The sequence below is a fragment of the Clupea harengus genome, chromosome 1 (genome assembly GCF_900700415.2).
Source record: "Clupea harengus chromosome 1, Ch_v2.0.2, whole genome shotgun sequence".
NCBI classification, from domain to species: domain Eukaryota; kingdom Metazoa; phylum Chordata; class Actinopteri; order Clupeiformes; family Clupeidae; genus Clupea; species Clupea harengus.
Window position 1 is genome coordinate 12468472 of NC_045152.1, and position 14576 is coordinate 12483047.

At 43.2% G+C, this 14576-nt stretch overlaps 2 protein-coding genes across 3 annotated transcripts in view; both read right to left on the reverse strand.

Annotated features, from left to right (window-relative positions):
- Window positions 1-749: 749 nt before the first annotated feature.
- Window positions 750-6956, reverse strand: atxn7l3b (ataxin 7 like 3b). Of its 2 annotated transcripts, none has more exons than XM_012837714.3 (8): window positions 6610-6956; window positions 5689-5809; window positions 5219-5351; window positions 3561-3732; window positions 3161-3258; window positions 2703-2761; window positions 2312-2357; window positions 750-970 (listed from the first exon to the last, which is right to left on the reverse strand). In XM_012837714.3, exons 2-8 carry the CDS (start codon window positions 5737-5739, stop codon window positions 891-893), a joined length of 639 nt encoding a protein of 212 aa, XP_012693168.1. In that variant the 5' UTR covers window positions 5740-5809; window positions 6610-6956; the 3' UTR covers window positions 750-890. The 2 variants fall into 2 exon arrangements, with proteins under 2 accessions (XP_012693168.1, XP_012693169.1); XM_012837715.3 differs by having other exon boundaries at window positions 2739-2761; window positions 6610-6954.
- A 560-nt stretch (window positions 6957-7516) lies between these two features.
- The window catches only part of slc4a1b (solute carrier family 4 member 1b (Diego blood group)), a 16393-nt gene continuing 9333 nt past the window's right edge, over window positions 7517-14576 (reverse strand). Inside the window, exons 9-16 of the mRNA XM_031578769.1 lie at window positions 13940-14134; window positions 13286-13534; window positions 12479-12568; window positions 12009-12175; window positions 11051-11292; window positions 10520-10689; window positions 9495-9668; window positions 7517-9077 (exon numbers count right to left, since the gene is read on the reverse strand). Coding sequence (XP_031434629.1) covers window positions 8997-9077; window positions 9495-9668; window positions 10520-10689; window positions 11051-11292; window positions 12009-12175; window positions 12479-12568; window positions 13286-13534; window positions 13940-14134 — 1368 coding nt within the window. The 3' untranslated portion in view covers window positions 7517-8996. The remainder of the gene's footprint in view (window positions 9078-9494; window positions 9669-10519; window positions 10690-11050; window positions 11293-12008; window positions 12176-12478; window positions 12569-13285; window positions 13535-13939; window positions 14135-14576) is intronic.

Here is a 14576-nt window from a genome sequence, read left to right on the forward strand (position 1 = left end):
CCAGCTTGTACACCGGACATCTCAATAGGTTTTTGTCCAGTTCCACAACGTGATTTAAAAGTCTCCTACCTCCCGGTGTAATTTTACTCAACTAGATATGGACTAACTGTAAAAGACGACACTGAACACATGAAGAAGACAGAAAAAAAGTAAAACAATCACAGACCAATTTCTGTTCTGCCATCATTTGAGACAAAAAAACACCTTTTGTGAACTGAGAGTTAAAATCTTTTCTCTTTTTTCTTCTTCAGTAAGATTGATGCATATCAGAGCGGCAGGAGGGACACCAACAAGTTCGCAGCTCTGAGTGAGGCTGCTTCTGCCTGCCACAGTAACGACTGTGTTACACAGCTGTTCCCTCTATCTCCCCTGAGTGCTTTCGCTTTGTGTGCTTCCCCCAATGCCACCAGACCCCCCCCCCCCCCCCCCCCCCCCCCCCCCCCCCCCCCACCCTTGGACCAGACCCAGTGGATCAGCACCAGACCAGCATCACAGCAGTGCGAGAACCGTTCAAGAGTTGTCAGCCATCTGGGCAGGGTGGGCGGGCGGGTCTCTTTTACAGGAGGGCAGCCCATGAAGCTACAGCTCAACAAGCACTAGGTCAACTTACTCATTTCCTTGTGCAAATATGTCAGGAAACATAAACAACAACAATGACGACGACGACACACAAAAGTTCTTTTCAAGAAAAGACTTCTGTTGAACACTTGTGTAAACTGAAGAACAGATCCATCCTCTTCATCCTTTTCCTCATCCTCCTCCTCTGGCTCAAGTGGTGAGATGTTGTAAACCATGTGATGCGTGTTTCTTTTCTTTTTCTGTTGCTGTTTCTGGACAGATTGTTGCAGTGATGCGTGGGTGGTGTCTGAGGGCCTCCTGCTTCCCCTTGGTCACTGTGAAAATGGCTCGTCTCTTAGCAACACACATGGGCTTTCCTGATTCTCCGCACGACGTTTGGGGCCCAGCAGAGCTGTTGGACAAGGCCATGAAGGAACAGGGAGAGAAGAAGAAACAGGCACAGAGGTTAGATTGACACAATTAAAGGAGATTATTTACACCTTTAGGACAAGTATGTCACTACAGAGTTACAACCGGCTTGAAGAAGGTTTGATGCCGTCTAAACTGAGCTTTCCTTCTGTCTTTCTATTTATTGCTCTTAGCTTGACTGTTCTCTCCCTTGTACGTCGTTTTGGACAAAAGCGTCTGCTAAATGACTAAATGTAAATGTAATATGCACTCTGCTTTATTATAGAGGTGGGGAAAATCTCAAACATGGCATGGCAATCATGAAAATATCCCTGCTGTGAAGCCATACTGGATGATGGTAACCATAACAACAACCCACACTCCTTGGCCAACACTCATTGTCCTGTAAGAGAGCACCTGCTTCCTGACAGAGCACAAAAGATGGTAAACCTTACACCTGGTAGACCAGACTGACAGTGGTATATTACTGTGTGTGTGTGTGTGTGTGTGTGTGTGTGTGTGTGTGTGTGTGTGTGTGTGTGTGTGTGTGTGTGTGTGTGTGTGGAGAAGGTAAAGATCAAGTATTTAGCAGACGCTTAATATATATTTCTTCTTAACCTATAGTTGTTTTGGTTGCGATCTCATTTTGGATAAAAGCTGACAGCAATGAATAAATATCATTCTATACGAACTCAAGATTTAGTAACTCGCTGTGCTGTAGCCTTTGCTGTGATAAAAAAGAAAACGAACAATCATAGCCTGCCTTGTGCACAGAGGGCTGCTAAGAGCATCTCGGCATTAGGAACCATCAGGTGAAAGAAGATGCGAGATTCAGCCCCCAGTGGCAGTGCTATCCAATTCCTCGTTCAATTGTGCAGTTAAAAGCTTTTAAGTGCACTGATCAGATTTCACTCAACATCTCCCTCACAGAGTGGGCTCTCGAACAGTAGATTGTATGAGGTAACAACTAACAGTCACTCACGATATAATGGCATTGCTGATTGTGTGAGGTAACAACTAACAGTCACTCACGATATAATGGCATTGCTGATTGTGTGAGGTAACAACTAACAGTCACTCACCATATAATGGCATTGCTGATTGTGTGAGGTAACAACTAACAGTCACTCACCATATAATGGCATTGCTGATTGTGTGAGGTAACAACTAACAGTCACTCACCATATAATGGCATTGCTGATTGTGTGATTGAAAAAAGCTCACCTGGCTGTGCTATTTCATAAAAAAAAAAATCAAATAAAAAAAATCAGGGGCATTTGTTCTTTCAGGCACAAGGGCATTTTGTGTGTTGGGTCACCTCTGGAAGTGTCTGTGACTCACTCACCGTTTTTATGTTTCAGAGATTTGGATCTTCTTGGGGAGTTTGGGTTCTGTGTACAAAACAGAGGCAGGATTCACAATTCCATCTAATCCATCCAGCAATACTATGTTTACAGACCAGCCAACTACTAACGACCTCACAACCAAAACTCAAAGTCAGATATACTAAAGAGATACAAACATAATGTTAGAGGTTATCTGCTCTATTTTGGTATTGGTGATGGTCACAAAAGAGGCAATCTGGTTAAAGACTACTTTAAAGTAGGTTAAAGAAACTGTCCAAAAGTAACACCAGACACAATTAAAATGTCCAAATCTTTGCACACTGATGAAGAGGACATTTAAGAACATAAGTCAAATAGCCGTGCAGTAAAGCAAAACACAAACTTACTTACCGAAGGCACGGGTTGTTTTAAAGATTGTAACAATACCTTATCTGACTTTCTCTTCTTGGCTGTGTGTGAGTGAAAGAGAGAGAGGCAGAGAAAGAGGGGCAGAGAGAGTTGAATGAGTGTGAGGGAAAAAGGGAATGCGAGGCAAAAAGCAGAATATGACATCTCATAATACCTACATGATTGCTGACACTTTATGTAAAAGAGTCTGCTGAATGAAAGTAATGTAATGTGTTTAGCTTTGTCTGTTTATTATTGGTATGATTGCTTTTAGTTCAAGTGGGCAATGTCTCCATGGAGATTGTTTAGGGACTACCGACACATGGACATATGAGTCATCACATTGTTCTATTTAAACACTTTTGATGATTTGGATTGAGTTTTGTCTTTTGATTGAATTTCACTTCATCAAAAGTTCTTCTACCTTTTAGCACTTTCAGATTCCCTGGACACCCCCTCACCTTTCTTTTCTGCCCCGTAGGACCAGTCATTATCATTGGCATCATCGTTATCCTCCTGGTCACTCTCCGACTTGTTGGTGTTGTTGCCGCTGGCAATTCTACAAGACAGACAAAAGACAGAAATGGTACATGTACGAGCATTTATAGGCACAAATAATTAAACAATAGACATCATTTTGAACCTGTAACCTGTTTTGTGGGTGCTTTAGGAATGCAGAGGATACTCCAAAAAAAGTCTCTGAATGAAAGACTGTCCTTGCTAGGATTCAGAACAGGGTTAGACATCAGACATCAGACCCTTCCTTGAGATTTAGAAACCGTAAATCTCATCTTGAGTTAGCTACACCTCACCTGTGAATCTCACTTGTGATTTGCTATGGCCACTGGAGGGGCATCTCACCTGCGGTTGGCGATGCGACTGCTGTTCCTGCCCATGCCCAGGCACTTCTCCAGGTGCGGTGCGAAGCGGGAAGCGGCGATGCTGCGGCTGCAGTTGGGACAAACACACTCCTTGTTCTTCCACTGGTTGTACACCTGGCCAAAGATGTCCACCCCTGGCTGGTCCACGATTTCTACGGAAAGAAAAGAAAAACACCGACGCGTGTTTTTCTTAATCTGGTACATTTCCATTAGCATTAGCTTAGCATTGTGATCTTAGATAGACTCTCGCTTAAGCACCACAGTCTACAGTTTTTTTTTTTTCATTGTGATCTGCACGTCTTTCCCAGAGATTTGTCTTGGTTGTTGAGGGTGCCGTGAGGGCTGCCTTTAGACATGAGAAAGATTGAGAATAGCGCCACATATAAGAGGTCATTAAGATGTTCTTTTTTTTAAGAACAGATACATGAGTACATTTTGGGTTATCCTAAGTCTGATTGTATTTTGTTTATTTCTTTTTGTTTTTGTAATTTTGTTTAGTACATGTTGAAATTTGTGTGTATTGTTTAATGTATACTCTCTGTATCACTTGAATTCTTACTCTCCGATGTTTTTTCTCTGTATTACCTGAACTGCTTTTACTTAAATGTATATTCATGTCGGACCCCAGGGAGACTAGCGACCACTTTGTGGAAGCTCATGGGGATCCAAATAAACACTAAAGAATAAAGTATTTCAAATGATCCTGAAAGAATCTGGATCTGCTTCTCTAGAGAGAGGATCCATAACCATCTCTGGAATGGACCTCTGAATGTCAAAAGATCAGATCTGGTATGATATACTCCAGATTCTGCTGCAAGCTCAAACAGGGGAACACAAAGCAGAACCAAGTTCAGAAGGGGAACATAGGGCAGAACCTAGTTCAGAAGGGGAACATAGAGCAGGACCTAGTTCAGAAGGGGAACACGACGTTGGCCTGACAGACATCCAGGAAATGGGAGCAAGGAAGGGAATGTTTGAGGTTGGAGGGAAAGGGAAAAGGAAACAGAATGTATTGAGAAGGAAAGGCCTTTATATAGGAGACATACACGATCTGTGCTTCAGAACCAGTCATAATATACTGCTGTGAAATCCGTTAATGTGTGAAATGCCGTACTAATTCCCATACACGTCAAAAATAGGAAAGCCCATAAAATGCCTATCAAAATGCGTTAGAGTGAGTAGGCCAACACTGACTTGACTGAGTCCCATGTTATTTAGCTCAGCCAGCATAATATGATGGATCAAAACTGATTAATGGATGTTTAGATCACCGACACCAACAGACTTCCATGGAAAAGCCCACATTCCTCGGAAGCACACACCCAGTTTATCATAGCAGAGAACATGTTTCCCTCCACAACCTGTGATAATAATGCATATAGTGTGGTGAAATCCATTAATGTGTGAAAGTTTGTACCATTTCTCAAAATACAAGTCAAAGATAGGAAAGCTCATAAAATGCCTACTAAAATGAGTTAAGCGTGAGTAAGCCCATACCGACTGAAAAGAAGCACATGTTATTTAGCTCCAATAGATCAAAACTGATGCATTGATTCCTAAATCACTAACGCCGTGGAAAAGCCCACATTCCACTGAAGCACAAAGGCAGTAAATCGTAGCGGCGGACTGGTTTCTCACCGTACTCCTTCATGCTCTCCTGGTCGGTGTCATCCAGGAAGAAGTATCCCTGCTTGACAGCCCGGTGCACGTCGAAACACAGGCCCAGACACGCGTCCTCCACCAGATCAGTCAGAATATCCTGGGCAATGCCCTGCATGCCAGTCACAACACATTAGTCAGCCATGCTCAATGCAGCACACGGCTCACAGCTTTATTTCCTTCATCATGCTTTTTCTTTTCGACTCTGCCCATTTCTATTACATTGGAGAATAGGGTTAGAAAAACAAATATATATAGCGTGAGGTGTGTCTGACACAGGATTATATATCAAGAGTTCTGGCTCCTGTATGATCCAGCCAATCCCCCGACATATGGGATGCATACGGTGTTATGGGTGGGTGGGGGTGATTCTGCGATTCAAGCCTATTTGTGGTGCCTGGCTAGGGGGCAAATGGGGCCAGCCCTGCTACATGCCACAGCGTCCTTACCTCCATCTTGCTGTTGTCCAGACCGGACAGTGACATCTCCTCCATTTTCATTTGCAAAAACTAAAGGAGGAGGCACTGCTGTCTACATAGTGTAGTGCAGCAGGCATCGGGAGCTACAGGGCTGCAATAGGGAAGACAAAGAAAACATATTACGTCTTCGCACCGGTAAAGTGGCTGAAGTGTGAAGGCAGGCGGCATTCTATGGCAAACAAAATAAAAACAGACTACAGCAAATCCCCTCCTCGCCCAGTTCTGACATTATATGGCCTGTTGGGGGGGGAACACATGCCGCATAGATCGCTTTACATCACAAACAACTTGAACACTGAAGGATTAAAGGTGGTTAAACACAATGGCGGCTTGCAATGCGTTCAGTGATTTCACAATAATCTTACACTACTGCAAACCACGAGAAGCCTAAACGAGCCGTATATCAGAATGCCTTATATCCATTACCCAGTTCCCTCTCGTCTATTTTATCACCGAAGTTTAATTAATCTGTTGACACTTACATTGCGGTTGAGCCGCCTAAACTACCAACGAGCAGATAGCCCATCTGAATTGTAGACTACTGGTAAACTAAGATTAGGCAGTAATCGACTTATGATAGGCCCACACACTTGATTGTTGACAACAGTGGTATCCTGATATACAAGTCGGCAGAACCGGTCGACCAACATTTCTGAACAAGGGTCTTTGTCAAGTAGGCTATAGTGTTACGTTGTAACGCCATGACCCACCATCAAAGTAACATTGTGTTTGCAACACAGCCTGATCGTTGTTATAACTGCTACATCGACATGACGGGAATTTTAACCTCACTTTCGCCCACACGCTTTGCTGTATAATTCAGACGAAGACATTATTAGTTCTAAACTGGACGGTTTAATTCATTTGCCACTTTTAATCGACGTTACTCACCGAGAACCGAGCGGGCCGTTGCAGGCTTCGATTGAGCATACCTTCTTATCCCACTGCGACTGCTCATTTGATCCAATCGATATTCAAATCTGATCAAACTTAACGTTCAAAACTATAGTCAACGAAAAAGAGGGACAGTAAATAGGCTAGACTTGATGTGTGACACCCTTCCGCTCGCAGCCTATATTAGGAATCATATCGCGCCCAAAGCAGCCCAGCTAAGTCCATCGCCTCCAATGCATTGCTGTCAGCGGGCTTGCAGTTGTCTCCAGGCTGGTCAATCGATCGCCAAACGCCACCATTCACTTGGCAGAGATTTCAGGGATTCCTTCTGCGAGGGCAAACGGGCTTTGGGGCGTTGTGCTGAAGAATTGGCTTAATTTAAATGAATTGCCGATTTGTAAATTAATATTTTAGTTCTTAAAAATATGTATTACTTTAAATCATGCAAGTTGTGTAGATTGAGTATTTTGTAGGGATGATCTTGAAAGCAATCTAAAACTATTTTTCAGACTAAAGGGATAGTTTATATATGTAGGCCTGTTAACTGCTGCATTGCTTTTGTCGAGCTCATATGATTCTATGACAACGGCTACTTTTGTTATCAGCATAGGCTGTATAGTAATTTACTGCAAAAGTGATTCCATGCGTTTATTCAAAACTGTGTGGAACCACTGCTTCATAAATAATAAAAAAGTTATTTTTCAGGCGTAATATGATACCGTAAAACACATGATATAGCGCATAACATTTTAGGTTAAATTGAACTGTGCTCAAATTTAGTTTTGTCTCTACCATGGATCCCGCATCTTCGACCAACCAGGTGTCCTGAGCATATGACATGCTTTGTGATCTCTTGTGGAATATAAAAGGCTATATGCAATAACATGAACTTGGCAGACAAAAACAGAGGTCAAATATTTTATTCTAGGGACTGCAGGTATTCTTAAATATAAATCTCTTTCAGCCAGACCATCAATCAACACACCAGACTTCTTCTACATATAGGACATATAAAGGACAGATATGTAGCACGTTTAATGCAAAACATGGAATTGAAAGTGCACTGACAATTTGAGATACAATGACAACAAAGACTCGAAAACTTCAAGAGAGGACAAGAGTAAAAGATCAGGAGAGCACTGTAATTAAAAGACAATCAAAGACAAAGTAAGAAAGAAAGAAAGAAAATTCATATATGCAAAATAAAATTGGATGACATATATGAAGATTATAAATACATTACGTCAATGGTTAGGTAAATCAGTAAAAGCTATAAAACAATGTAAAAGACTACTGTATAGGCAGGCTGTTCCCAGGCAAGATCTGTTAAGTTAAGGCTGTCCCCAGGCAAGAGCTGTTAAGTTAAGGCTGCTCCCAGGCAAGAACTGTTAAGTTAAGGCTGTTCCCAAGCAAGATCTGTTAAGTTAAGACTGTTCCAAGGCAAGATCTGTTAAGTTAAGACTGTTCCAAGGCAAGATCTGTTCACTATGAAACAGAAACACTTTAATGTTTTAAGGAATGTTAAGCAAATATCAAAGGACAATGAAAGGGCTAGCTGTGGTGTTGGATTCCACACAGCAATTAATTTGGAAGAAATACAGGACGTCTGTTTCAAAATGAATGACCTGTCAATACACATTAAGGCATGTTACACAATTTCAGGCAACATTACAATAGAAATAAGTGAGTTTTTAAGAATGACATTGAAAGCTCATTGAAAGTGTCAGTCCTGGGACTCAGACCAGTGAGCAAACAGATTGGTGTCAGGCAATGAGAGGGATCTGTTTGGTACAGAGACATTAGAATGTGTCGTATCAGTCGTGTGCTTGGATGGTAGCCCATTATGAGAATTATGAACCACTATAAGAGTTTTCATTCTACACTGAACAAACAAGAAGATGAAAACATCAGTGTGCACCACTCATGCCTTAGTGAGGAGAAAGGGTTTTCAGAGGAGCAGAGAATCCAAGTGGTATTCAAAATGAAACAAAACATAAATATGTTCATTTGTATGTGCTAGAGAGGCATGGTTGCACATCGCCAAGGTTTTGGAAATGATATAGGTACATATACATATACATATACATATAGATACAGGTCTGGTGGCATTTCTGCTGTGGATCAGTGAAAAATCAGTCCCGATCAGTTCTGCTGTCAGTTGCTCTGTGAGACGGGATTCTGTCTACATGTCTTCTGTTTGAGATGGGATTCGGTCTACACGTCTTGTGTGTGAGATGGGATTCTGTCTACACGTCTTGTGTGTGAGATGGGATTCTGTCTACACGTCTTCTGTGTGAGATGTTATTAAATCGCTTAGACGGACAGAGGAAGGGCAGGGGGTATTTATAGGGGCATCTGACTGACAGAGGAGGGGCAGGGGGTATCTATAGGGGCATCTGCGACTCTGTGTACACGTCCACTCCAACCTCCTCCTCCAGCACCACCTTGGCATCGTCTGCATCCAGCTGCAAAGGAAATGACCAGCATTACAAATTACACACACACATTAGTATCAGTACAATATACACTCCAGATCAGGTCACAAATGCAGACTGTATAAGCACATACAATTCCATTAAATACAATAACAAATAGTATTGATAACGGGATTAATACACGTATCAGCAGTAGAAATGTTAAGCAGCAACATGTGGTATGAGACTACATGGACCTAGGCTCTTGGACGAGGAATGGATTAAGACATAACTTTTGGCATTTCTCCGTGAAATGTGGATATGGAAAATCTTTGAGCAATTTGCACATTTCATCTCGAGATAAGGTAAGAGAAACGCACTGATAAGCCTAAACCCTCACCCTAACTCTGTGTACGATGCTACATCAAATAAAGTGTAGTGTTGAAACCTTTACAGTGTGTAACTTACACATTTCATCTCAACCTCGGTGAAGAGTCTTCCAGTCATGAACATGCGCAGCGGGATGGTGAGGATGAGGATGAAGGGCAGCGCCAGAGAGACAGGGCTGGACTTCACAATCCACAGCAAGGCCAGGCACACGAGCTGGATGATGGTGAACAGGTGCATCCGGTTCGTCTTCACCTGAGGAGAGAGAGAGAGAGAGGGGGAGAGAGAGAGGGGGAGAGAGAGGGGGAGAGAGAGGGAGAGAGAGAGCAAGAGAGAGAGAGAGAGAGAGAAAGATAGAGAGTGATACTTGAATAGGAGACAGACTCTTAATTGATCTTAACAAGTCGTGTGAAACCTCAAAGGAAACAAGTCATCTTCACCAGTTGCTTCAAAGCTTTGGTGTGGTTGCTGTAAGGCAGTGGTGCCTAACCCTGCTCTCTCCTGAGGCCCCCTATACGCTAACCCTGCTCTCTCCTGAGGCCCCCTATACTCTAACCCTGCTCTCTCCTGAGGCCCCCTATACTCTAACCCTGCTCCCTCATGAGGCCGATGTGTTGTTGGCTTTAACTCACTGTACCTGCGCTGTAAATCCTGTATTGACACAGGTTTATTTTGTTGTTATTGTGTTGTTAGTTTTGAGTGTTCAGCTGGCTGTGCTGTAAATCCTGTTGAGATGCAGGTGAACGTCAAAGTAAGGATATTATTCTGGCCTTATTTGTGCGTATATGCGCTGTGTGTGTGTGTGTGTGTGTGTGTGTGTGTGTGTGTATGTGTGTGTGTGTGTGTGTGTGTGAGGGGTGGGGTGGGGTGCTTGCTGCAGGGATAGAGTGAGGATATGTAGAGTTGTGTGGGACTCCAGAGGCAGGACTGAAACCCACTGCTGTAAATAGCGGCAAGGTATGATGCCAATGATTAGTTGGAAACTGATGGTGAAATGGACTCGGCCGTGATCTTGCTTGAATACCTGTCAATCAGGGTCGGATGTGGTTCACAATCAGCCGCTTTGTGGGAATATAGATCGTAAGCAAACAAACGAGTCAGCGTACCATGGTGGCGTACGGTTCGTTGGGGTGGTATTTCTTGGGGACCAGCAGGAGCAGTATCCGATCCCACAGCTGGATGCCGCTGAGCGAGGTGATGCCCATGTAGAGGAAGATCCCGAAGAGAGCTGTCATTGGAATCATCTTCAGGATAGGCTCCATGAGGATGGACAGGCCTGGAATAAGACAGGGGTCGGGAGAGTGAGAGTGTCCAAAACCACACCCTCACTGGAGCATAACCCTTACTTACAGATTGTGGAACAGCTGACCCAACCGAACTGTGTGATATGGGACGACTGAAGTGACTAAATTCTTATGTACATTCCACTTTCAAAACAACAGCTATAGTGATTCAGTACACACACACCAGTAAATACAACCAGACAAACAAGGGCTTTTTGATGAGGCTTTTTTTTCATCATTCAACAGTTTCAAACAGTTTCACATATCATCCGTGGAAAAAGTATCATTCCATTTTTGTAATGTATTGATACTGTCTGCGCTTCATTGTGGGAATACAACCAGAGAGAGACTCACCAACCAGTAGAGCCACCAGCACTCCACTTATCCTTTGTTCCAGAACCTTCTCTATGACGGGCTTGGGGCCCTTGCTGGTGACGGTGAGGGCGTTGGCATGGGTGACTGAGCGCACCGTGGCGGCGCTCAGCCAGGGAACCCCGAAAATGGCACCGAGACCCCCCATGGTTACGAGAAGCAGCAGGTCGAAGTGGAACCCAGAACCTTTGGCCATCTTCCTCTCCGGCTTGCTTATAATCAAACTGGATGGTCCAGGTGAAGATGATGAAGGTGAGCACGTGGAGGTAGAGACAGAAGGACAATGTCAGAGGAAAGTGGAGGGCCATTTGATTTGAGAAATATATATTTCAGCATCAGTAGGCCTTGAAAGGTTACAAGATAAGGCAATGATTAATCTCATTGGTTCATAAGAGCATCCCTTTAAATCCCATAAGATTTCATAAAATAGCTTTAAAATCACGTCTACTGGGCAGGCTTAGACTGGCAATCTGGCAAAGGATGATGTTGCAAAACGTTCAATTCAATGTATATATAGCACCAAAACAATTCAATTGTTTCAAGGCGTTCTACAGAGCCTAGGGCCTGGAACCCCCTTAGCCACCATATGAAATAGTGACCTAGGCCTGAGGATCATTTGTGTTAGCCATCTAATGCACACCAACAACCAGTAGAATTATAATGGGTGAATGTCATCTAGGGCTTTTACATTTACATTTACATTTAGTCATTTAGCAGACGCTTTTGTCCAAAGCGACGTACAAGGGAGAGAACAGTCAAGCTAAGAGCAATAAAAACATGGTGTAACAATAAATACTACTTTACATAAGAATTAGAAAAACGACCTAGAAAGGAAAAAGTAGTGCAGGAATGTAACTGCTGAAGTGCAAGTTAAGCGCTAGTCGCTTTTGAGAGCGGACAGTAAATAGGCCTGGCCACGAGCCAGCTGGGTGGTACTCACGTGGTGATTTGAGACTCGAGGAAGATGAGAATGAAGACGAGCATGGAGGGAATCACGCTGGCGAAAATCATCCACACGGGGAAAGTCTTATGCTCCCCGAATGGGTTGATGAGCCAGCCTCTCATCTGTGGGTTGGACACCTGGAGACCCTTAGGGACCACCAGTTTCTACCAAGCAGGAAAGACACGGTGTATTTCAGCTGATGTCTCACAGCTACAACATGGCTGTTACTGGAAAACTTATTCTTGAATCCTGTGCACTTGAAACAGACTTGCAAGATTTCAGTTTTGGATCAAGCTTGGCATGGCGATCTTCAAGATACATATGTGTGTCCGAATTTGTATATTCTTACTGAAACACATGTAGCTATGTGTGATGGTATGGAAAGCTATGAAATGCAAATGGGTTTGGCAGGAAATAAAAGTACTAGTTACTCCCAGGTCTTCTAGAAGGTTCCGGGCGGTGCTCACCTGCGTGTAGGTGTCCTCGATGTGGACGTCCACCACGATCATGAGGAAGATGGCGATGGGCACACCAAAGTCTCCCATGAGACGGCGCATCTGAGAGGAAGAAGAGAAGTAGAGCAAGTCGTTAGGCTGTCATATCTCTATATTATATTTATATTACTTATATATCATATCTCTATATTATATATTATACTTCTATCATATCTCTATATTAAATTTATATTACACTTCACAGCCTTGGGGATATCCTTTACCAACCGCTCCCTTGTTTACGTCATATTGCCTAAATCTACTGCTTCATATACCACACTAGCATATGCTCCATATACCACACTAGCATATCTATGGCGCCATCTACCACACTAGCATATCTACTGCTCCATATACCACACTAGCATATCTACTGATTTCTTGTCACACTTTCAGATTGATAGCAAAAGAAGACACCTTTGTGGTTGGAAGTTGTAGTGCACTTTTAAAGCCATTTGGCTATAAAAGTAGTTATTCCTGCAGTTTTTTTTTTCATTTTTCTTATGTAAAATAGTATTTATTATTACACTAGGTCTCTATTGCTCGTAGCTTGATTGTTCTCTCCCTTGTACGTCGCTTTGGATAAAAGCGTCTGCTCTATGACTCAATGTAATGTAATGTGTGGCCAGACGCTCGAGTTCTGGGTGTAAACACCTCAGACATCAACTGACTCTGGAGCATATCTGGGCCTGACGTGGCACTGATGCTGTGTGCCCTGCCCTAGATCAAGCCCAGATGTGCACCAGGTCCTTCTTCCTGGGAAGGCCTTGTCTCACTGACCTTTCCTGGGAGGAAGGTGCCATTTTTGAAGATGCGGAGGTAGTAGGCGATGGAGAAACACCCGAGCATCAGGCACATGGAGAGCAGCGCCGTGTTGGGGTACGCCCGCGTTACTGTTTTGGTCACCATGGTGATGTTGCCTGTGGCGTTGTCAGGGATCTGCTCCTTGAACACCACCGGGTACCAGGGGTCCTCTAGGGTGTCGTTCAGGCGGTCGTAGTTCAGGATGAGAGGGTGTTCTTTGAAGACCTGAAGTGGACAGGTGGAGGTTTTTACAGGCCCAGGGGCTACATTAATGAGAGCTTTTGTTGTGTTTTAGAACCCAGGTGGTTGATTAGCTGACAGCTAGATTTCATTTTGTTGCGTTGCATCCCTATGCTAAAATAATATAATTTCACCCGATCAACCTCTCATCAATATACACTTCATACCCATGATAACAAACTGAAAACAAGATTTAAGATTTGTTTTGCTAAATTATCAAAAATTGAAATATAATGTTTCACAAGTGAGGGGGTCTGATTTTTTTCTGAATCAACTGTGCCTTGTAAAAGCACTGCAAGTTGCAGATGTATGAAAGGAACGAAGGGCAAGGAAAAAGATGTAGTTTCTTGAAAAAAAAAGTTGAATGAGTAGATGAGAGCCTGTCATTACCCTGCCAAGCTTGGAAAATGTCTCATAGATGAATATGAGGGAGATGAGGATGGAGAAGATCTCTTGCGTGAATCGAGAGATGAACCTGACCAGGAAGCTGCCCTCCACGGCAACTACCACTACGACGATGACCACCAACCAGGCACCAACCCAAACGCGAGCCACAATGTATTCAATGTCCTGGGACTTGCAGAACTATGAAAGGGGAGATATGATGATGATGATGATGATGCACTTATGGCAGAAATCACTATTAGGGAAAATCAATGTATGCCTGAGATAGATAGATAGATAGTTGGATATATAGATAGATATATAGATAGATAGATAGGTAGACAGTTCCACAGATAGATAGATAGATAGAGAGATAGATAGATATATAGTTAGACAGTTAGATAGATAGATAGATAGATAGATAGATAGATAGATATATAGATAGATATAGAAAGAGAAAAGGGGGAGTTGATTTGGTGCTGGAGCAATGGAACAGAAATGGATTAAATAAAATGGATGATGATAGAGAGACAACTGAAGAAGAAACCAAGACAGAGGGAGAGAGAGGTGGGGGAGGGAGGGAGGGTGGGGTATTGGTATTGGTTTGTGTGTGTGGGAGAGAGAGAGGTGGGGTATTGGGGTG